Source organism: Rutilus rutilus, assembly GCF_951802725.1.
Source record: "Rutilus rutilus genome assembly, chromosome: 1".
Classification (NCBI taxonomy): Eukaryota; Metazoa; Chordata; class Actinopteri; order Cypriniformes; family Leuciscidae; genus Rutilus; species Rutilus rutilus.
The window spans coordinates 18,545,383-18,554,567 of NC_140209.1; the positions used below are offsets into that span (position 1 = coordinate 18,545,383).

Here is a 9,185-nt window from a genome sequence, read left to right on the forward strand (position 1 = left end):
ACTTTATTTCTGTCATACATCGACAAAAGTTCTTGAGATTCAACAGAAGTTTAGACGGTAATGTTTAATGGACTGTTACCATTTTGGTGGTAAGTGTTTGCATTAGTTGGGCTCTTGACTCTTTTCATTTTGTTAATATTAGTTTTTCTCTGACTGTTCCATCATTGTGTTTATAAAGCACATTTGTTACTGCAAGAGAAAACATGACCTGCTGACAATATGTTTTGATGATAAATATCATCATGTAGTGTCCTGATTCACTGATGTCATTCAGAGTCTAAATCTTTGACTATATGCTTGATGACTCATTATAGTATTGGTGATTGTAGCTCTGAGATTCTACAGTTTGAGATCCAACAGCAATATGAAAAATATTGAACATATTTTGTGCAAAGAAGGTTTTTGTGTTAAAACACACAGACATAGAATCTCAACAATGGTGACAATAAACAATATATAGCCCCATTGACTCCCATTCAGTATGCACTCGTCCGCGATCACCTCCAGTGGAATTCTAATGGTACTGCAACCAACCATCTATACAATGGGGCTAATAGGAAGTGCCAAGGCTCTCCGTAGATGGGCTCTGGTGATGGTGTGTGATAACCACGAGAGAGCTGCAACTAATACGTTTAACTCCTGTTTTGCAGGTAAGGTGGTGAATAGTTTGTGAGACTTGTGTATTAATGGTTACGTGTATATTCCCGAAGTGTTTGCATAGACTGTGAATCATATGTTATATTAACCCTGCTATGAGTTGATTAGTGAGTTGGCACGGGTGTTATGAGTTCATATGGCCATTTATACGAGTGTTGTTTATAGGGAACATATCAGAGATGTAGTTACAATTATTTCATGCTGAACTATAAGAGGATATTTGCATGTTTACAATGTAATGTTTAAAAAGTGTTGTGTAAAGTCTCGCGTGAGTTAGAGAGCGAGACTTCCCTGTGAGTGATGGTGTGTGATAACCATGAGAGCTGCAACTAAAACGTTTAACTCCTGTTTTGCAGAATAAATACACTTTAAATGTGCAAACCCCTGTGTGAATTCTTCATTATACACTGGGAAGTGTTACAGATACCCAAATTATAAAATGGTGTTTAACAGGTGTCACTGAGTCATTAACTTATCATTCACAAAACACAAACAAACACAATTAACCGTCTTTAAAACACATTTATTACCTCCATTGAACATTTCTAAAGGGAAGTAAATGAGTCAAAGTAGCTTGTTTCTTCTACATTGATTTTTCTCATGCTGGTTTAGTAGCACACACAAACGGGAACTTTGTAGTAGAACAATCGTAATCATACCAGTTGAGATCTATTGCAAGATAGAACAAAATATTTGTTTTAATAATGTGTATATTATGAAAAAAAGTGTATTTAGTTTATTTAGATAGTTTATGAGCATTAACAGCAGTAACTTACTTATGTACGTCGCAAGGCAGTTCTGTTTTCCTCCACTGTTATCGGGCTGTCCAGACTGCCATATTTTAATGTTCATTTGGGATCCATCACTCCAGAGCCATTGTCCCTCCTGTGAACAGAGTTGTGTTTATGTCCACAGCTTACAAAGCTGAATTTAATCTTTATTCATCTAAAATATGATTCCTCATTAACCCTAACCGCATCTCCAGTTTAAAAATTTCAGAAATTTCTAGAAATTATTTCACAGAAAGGGTATCAGTAAAGAACATGTGAAAAATATTTAAGGCAATATTTAAATATTTATGACAATATCTAAATTACTCAATTATCATATCAGCATCTATTCATCCATCAAGTTTCGCAATACAAACACTCGAGTATGTCATGATCATGGTGAGCGGTGCCCATCTCATGGTTGCCAATGCCCTAGACTAACTATTCAGAGGACCAAAAATAAATAAATATATAAAACACATCTATCTTCATGCATTTTGAAAAATGTTTTAATGTAAAATTTGTTTTAATGTAAATGTAACTGTTAATGCCAAGTAGCACAAAAGGAATAAAAAAAAATAAATAAAATTGCATACACTGTCAGAAATAGGGGTACAGCAGGAGTCCATTTCTGTCCCCCAAGGTACATATATGTACCTTTTTGAGGGTCAAAAAGGTACATATATGTACCCAACCATTAAAAGGTACAAATATATACCGTTTCATTTAAAGGTTACGGTACAATATCAAAAGACAGCCTCTGCTAAGTAAAAAAATTGTTAATTTATTTTTTAAGGTTTTAATGATACCTTAATCATTTAAGGTATATTTTAACTTATCACTATATTTGAGTAGCCTTGAAATAAAGGAAATAAAAGTTTTGTAAGTCAATTTACTGATATTAAATACTGATAAATATTAAACACAGCAAAAACTCCAGTGTTAAATGAACTCTCTGGGAGTTTATTTGGCTCCAGACACAAGAGTGTTAAAATATGAATGTTAAATTAACAATCAAGATTGTTAAAGTTAATGATCTAATTAAGTGATTAATTGAGTGATGATTGAGCATTATTGAAGACACCTGATGTTAACAAGCAGAATCACTGAAGGAGAAAATATCATTTTTTAAGACACCGTTATGGTGATCAGTGTTTGCTTTAGTTGGGCTCTTGACCCTTAAACTGTTAACATTAGATTTTGCTTGGTTGTTTTATCGGAGTTATAACTCTCAGATGAACAAAGAGAAAAGTTGATCAGGTGGTGTTGGTTATGTTTTGACATATTCAGAAATTGCCTGAATCACTGAACTCATTTAAAGTCTAATCTCTGACTTAAATGTTTATTGTTGATCACAGCATCACTGTGATACTATAGCATAAGATCCAGAAGTTTTGAAATATTCTAAAGGCTTTCTTAAAAGTTGTTCTGATAATACAAATCTTTCTTTTAGGCACACACAGACATCAATAATCAGTGTATGAATCTCAACAATGGTGACAAAAAGAATATACAATTAGGGAAAGGAAATTACATAGACAATTCAGATCATAATTTATTCATACCGCAATGCATGATGGGAGCCATGAATGAGTTGTGATTGGTGGCAGCCACTGCAACATGCTTTATTATTGTCACCATTGTTGAGATGCACATGCTGATTATTGATGTTAGTGTGTCTACATAAAGAAATTTTAAAGTCTTTTGATCAGAACAACTTTTACGAATATTTAGATTATATTGAAAATACTGAAAATCTTTTGCTGTAGAATGTGTGTAATGTAATGGAAACAGTGATGCAGTAATCAACAATAAACATTTAAGTCTGAGATTAGACTTTAAATGAGTTCAGTGATTCAGGTCAAATTATGTTTATGTCAAAACATATATCGAAACATAACCAGCACTACCTGATCAACTCTTTTCTTTGTTCATCTGGCAGCTATAACTCAAATACATCAGCCAAACAAAATCTAAAGTTAATGATTTAAGGGTCAAGAGCCCAACTAAAGCAAACACTGATCTCCATAACGGTGTCTTAAAAAAATATTTTCTTCTTCAGTGATTCTGCTTGTTAACATCAGTTGTCTTCAATAATGGTCAATCATCACTCAATTAATCACTTAATTATATCATTAACTAACACTCTTGAGTCTGGAGTCATATAAACTCCCAGGAGAGTTCAATTAACACTGGAGTGTTTGCTGTTGGACCTCAAGGTATGTATCTCCTTGATCATATGTAACTTTTTGAGGATCAAAAAGCATTAAAAGTTACATATATGTACCGTTTCCTTTAAAGGTTAAGGTACAATATTGTACCCTTGAGGGTACAGCCCCAGTGACAAGCCATTGTACCCCTAAAGGTACAATTATGTACTTTATTTTCTGAGAGTGTATGTAGAGCCAGCCCTGATTGGCTGCTTGAATCTCAATTTAAAAGAACGTCCAGTTCGCGGCCTTTCTTTCTCTTGGCCATCGGTGGAGAAGAAGTCATAGCACGGTTACTTATGGTTCTTACAGGGCTTTCAACCGAGGAGGTCCTTCAGAAAATATCAGAAGCAGGCATAGAAGTAACCGGCGTCGAGATGAAAGGACATGAAATGGACTTTCAGGCAAATGACACTTACTCAGATGATAATAATTTATATGTCACAGCTAGACATTAAGTTTAAAATGAAATGTTGGAAAATGAAAAGTATTTAATACATTTTTATTTTACTTCTGCGTGTGTGTAATATATATCTCATTATAGTCAACGATTGTACCCTGTCAAAGCCAATTTTGTACCATTTTTGTACTGTTAAATAAAGGTACAAAATTGTCACCACAGGTACAAGATTGGTCTCTTAACCCTCTATTGCATAGCGTTGCCATATGGCAACAATTACTTTATCTTAATTTTTTTTAAAAGCTGTGATATAAAATCTATGTTTTTACAGTTAGTTGTGAAAAGGGGGCTTTAACTTTTAAGAAAATACAATTTATGAGGTCACATGACCAGGATATCCTGTTTGCCAGTCCTTTTTGCTCATGGACATTGACATGCAAACATCACTGTCTGGGGCTCCTGAAGATAGCCTTTTATTCAGAATTTTGGAAAATTTTCATCAAATAAAAAAATTAAATCAGTATCTGGGGTAAGTAAACTTAAATTTTTTAACATTAAATTCAGTTTTGATTTTATAAGTTTTTTGTAATATGCTAAAATACATTTGTTGCCATATGGCAACTATATGCAAATATGGAAACGTCCTGGTGCATTCAACCTAATGGAGTCCCATTGACTTACATAGCATGAAACTACTCTGAGACTATGTTTAAAACTTTTGCTTATATTTTAAAGGTAAAAACATTAGACCTTCACAAGCTGTTGTGGTGGGGAAAAATAAAAGAGGGCCCCAAAGCTTTGTCCCGCCAGATCCTGTCCGCAGAGACCGCACAGACCACTGGCCCTTGCATGCATCTGAGAAGGGCAGATGCAAAATGCCAGGATGCAAGGGCATTGTAAGAAGCAAGTGCTCCAAGTGTTTAGTTTTCCTCTGCTTCACTGACTTTCACAAGTCATGAAGAGAATTAAATGAAATGAAACAGCAAAAAAAATGACTAAATGAAATGAAACGAACGAATAGTGTATTTCAGTGAGACAGGTTCCAGGTTCCTGGTTATTATTACCAGACATTTCAGATAACTGTTGAAATTATATAATGTTTTTACTGTATAAATGTTTGTTTAAACTTTTCACTAAGTATGAGATGGATTTGTCGAGTCTTGTTTTAAATAAAATTAGTTTTTTTAATTTTTATTTTATTTTATGGTACTTTCCACGATTGCATATTGTTGCCATATGGCAACAATTTACCAACGACCCCCCTTTAAACTTTTTTTTTAATTTTTTTTATATATATCTGTTATTTAGCTCATGTTAAGTAATAACAACATGCAAAACATTTTTTACAATGTCTAATTAATAATGCGTGCAATAGAGGGTTAAGGTACAAATCACAAGGGTACAAATATGTACCCTATGCCAAGGGTACAATATTGTACCCTTGAGGGTACAGCCCCAGTGACAAGCCATTGTACCCCTAAAGGTACAATTATGTACTTTTTTTTCTGAGAGTGTACCTGAACAGCATCATGGCCTCCGAGCCAAAACCAGGTGTTGACATTTTGGGATTTAATCATGTTCTGTATAAACGTCTGATCCCCAAGGCTGTGCACAGAAGCAAGGTTCCCATCAAAGTGAAAACAGAATTTCTGTAGAGGCAGAGACATTAACAAACACCACTATTTATAAAAACAGTAATAATTTATTTTCCAAAATCTGTGACATGCTTTCAAATGTATTATTTTACCCATGAAGTCTAAAATCTGCCTATATATATATATATATATATATATATATATATATATATATATTATTTTACTGCGCTTATTGACAGTTGTCAGCCAAGAATATACTTACATGATTTTTTTGTCATATTAGAAGATGAATGTATCATACCTCGGCATCAATCCATGTGTGAGCGTTATTGAAAAACCTGAAGCATCTGCATCCATAGGCAGACCATTTTGCCGGACAGACTGTTAAAGGCAAGTTTTGTGTGTTATTATTTTTTATTTCTTTTTTACCATTAATGACCTTTCATGTAATTAAATTAATCATTTTAAGGTACAGTATGTAACTTTTGTCCTTTTACCGGTTAGAACACAAAAAGGCATGCGACATTGTTGTGGTCGTGCTTCGGCTTTGCATGACATTGCTTCACAATGCTTCACAATAGATGCTTTACAGTGAACTCTGTTAGACAGTCTATCTGTTCAATAAAACACCTTTGAGTAATAAAAACACCATCATCTCCACTTCGCAATTCCCCATGAAAACCATTCCGACAGGTCTAAAATATAAACACTTATAACATGCTTACCATAGTGAATCAGTGAATCATGTTTTGTAAGAAGGATTGATAATGTATAGACATGGCAAAGTAAACATTTTTTTAAAAGAGAAACATCATGATGTGAAAAGACATTTAAGATTTTGTACTAATCAAATACGTATTTTTTAGTTTTTGTTTACATTAATCATGCAAACCTGTTTTTCAGTCAAATTTTCTTGTTTCCAAGATGCTCTTTAGGACATTTTTAAAGCATGCTAGAGATCATCATCAGGTATCACACACACTTGTTGAGATAGAGAAATGCAAAGGTTTTGGACTTTTGGACTGTATACACACTGAAGTAGAAGTCAAGAGAAGCCTTACCGGGACAACCTTTACTTCCAACAGAACGTCTATTTTGAACAGGTTTCGCTTCCACTTAAAAAGAAAGAAATATTACATTTTTAAAACAGAACTGCTATTGGCAGCAGCAGCAGTAGTGGTACTGCTATTCTAATACTACTACTAATAATAATAATAAATATACTACAGATTTAACATGCGTATTTTTGTTGTTTTTTATTGTCAACAATAAAAATATACAATACATTAATATGAATCAATAACTTTAGCTGATATAATTGTTGTTTTATTGTCTAAATGCTATCCTAATAAAGAAACAAACTCAGGTTTACTTTAGTGCACATACTGTATTAGATCATTCTTCTGATTAGTCATTACAGAGTCCCAGGTGTGCTACACAGCAAAAACTCCAGTGTTAAATTAACACTCCTGGGAGTGTATATGAGTCCACACTCAAGAGTGTAAAGTGTTAAAATATGAGTGTTAAATTAACACTCAAGAGTGTTGAAGGTAATGAGATAATTAAGTGATTAATTTAGTGATGATTGAACATTATTGAAGACACCTGATGTTAACAACCAGAATCGCTGAAGGAGAAAATCACAAATTGTAAGCCACCATTATGGTGATGGGTGTTTGCTTTAGTTGGGCTCTTGACCCTTATATGTTTACTTTAAATTTTGCTTGTCTGCTATTATTGATTTATAACAGTCAGATGAACAAAGAAAAAATGTGATCTGATGGTGTTGGTTATGTTTTGACATGATCATGCTGTGATCCGAAAAACTAAACTTATTGAGATAGTTTGGTTTAACTTGTTAATTACAGCAACTCTGTGATTCTATGATTTTCAGTATTTTTAATATAATCAAAAATATTTAATAAACATTGTTCTGATCAAAAGACTTTCAAAAGAATTTATTTAGAAACACAGACATCAATAATCAGCCTGTGAATCTCAACAATGGTGACAATAATAAAGCATGTTGCAGTGGCTGCCACCAATCACAACTCATTAATGGCTCCCATCATGCATTGCGGTATGAATAAATTATGATCTGAATTGTCTATGTAATTTACTTTTCGTAATTGAATATTCTGCTCGTCACCATTGTTGAGATGCATAGACTGAATCTTGACATCTGTGTGTGCCTAAAAGAAAGATTTTTTTTTTTTTAAACAACTTTTAAGAAATCCTTTGTATTATATGTAAAATTCTGGATATTTATGCAGATTCACAGTTATGCTGTAATCAACAACATAAATCTAAGTCAGAAATAAGGATCTTAATGAGTTCAGTGATCATTTTCAAATGATGATTGTCATAATATAACCAACACCATCAGATCACTTTTTTTCTTTGTTCAACTGGCAGTTATAAGATACAACAGCCAAACAAAATTTAAAGTAAATGTATAAGGGTCAAGAGCCCAACTAAAGCAAACACCCATCACCATAATGGTAACTTACAATTTGCGATTTTCTCCTTCAGCGATTCTGCTTGTTAACATCAGGTGTCTTCAATAATGATCAATCATCACTAAACTAATCACTTAATTAGCTCATTAACTTTAACACTCTTGAGTGTTAATTTAACACTCATATTTTAACACTTTACACTCTTGAGTGTGGACTCATATACACTCCCAGGAGTGTTAATTTAACACTGGAGTTTTTGCTGTGTACAATTCATGTTAAAATAACAGTAATAATGTGAAACGTTGAATAATGCTCTTACCTGAAGCACTCAAAGCCATGAGAAGACAGAGAGACAGGTAGACAGTCCAGACCGCCATTGTTCCTCAACGAATACTGAAATTATAATAATAATTAATAATAATAATTATTCAGAATTAATTATTACAAAGTTTTTTTTTTTTTTTGTGACACAAACCAGCTCAGTAGATCAATATCAACCTCTGGATATTGCGTTGTGGAGCGGAGCCCTGGTTTATCTGTTTATATACTGGAGGGGGTGGGGGTGTTTATCAGCATCATCCATCACATGCTCATGTTCTCACTTCCTGTACAAACAATGTTTTTGTATAGTTTGTACTTGAGCCACTTCTGTTATAATACCATTATTGTTTTACGTGTATTCTATGAATACAGAATAAATGTTTATTGTTCATCTACTCAGTAGTGTAATTTTGTAATTGCATTAGTGTGCATGTTTTATGTACATGGTTTATACATTTCTCACTCTCTTCATAAGATGCTCTTTGTTCACCTGGAATAAATGGAGGATTGTTGCGGTCATCAGCAAATATGCACACTGTAAAACCTTGCTGTAAAAAAAACGGGCAAATTCTGACCGTAACATACCATTCTCCCTAGATACCCTAGAAAACAATGAATTCTGGGTAATATTTGTTGTTTTCGAGAAAGTAGCCTGCTGGAATATACTGTGAATGGTAACACTTTTGAATACTGTTCCTTCATTAATGAATAACTACACAGCAACAAACGAGTAATGCACTATTAACATTCTAGTAACTACCCTAAGCAAAATG

General features: G+C 33.5%; 1 protein-coding gene across 1 annotated transcript; it reads right to left on the reverse strand.

Moving 5' to 3' along the window:
* Positions 1–1,159: 1,159 nt before the first annotated feature.
* LOC311289413 (galactose-specific lectin nattectin-like) lies at positions 1,160–8,651 on the reverse strand. Its single transcript, XM_084407416.1, has 7 exons — positions 8,567–8,651; positions 8,411–8,484; positions 6,694–6,747; positions 5,934–6,013; positions 5,555–5,686; positions 1,434–1,542; positions 1,160–1,326 (listed from the first exon to the last, which is right to left on the reverse strand). Exons 2-7 carry the CDS (start codon positions 8,466–8,468, stop codon positions 1,256–1,258), a joined length of 504 nt encoding a protein of 167 aa, XP_084263542.1. The 5' UTR covers positions 8,469–8,484; positions 8,567–8,651; the 3' UTR covers positions 1,160–1,255.
* Between the last annotated feature and the right edge of the window lie 534 nt (positions 8,652–9,185).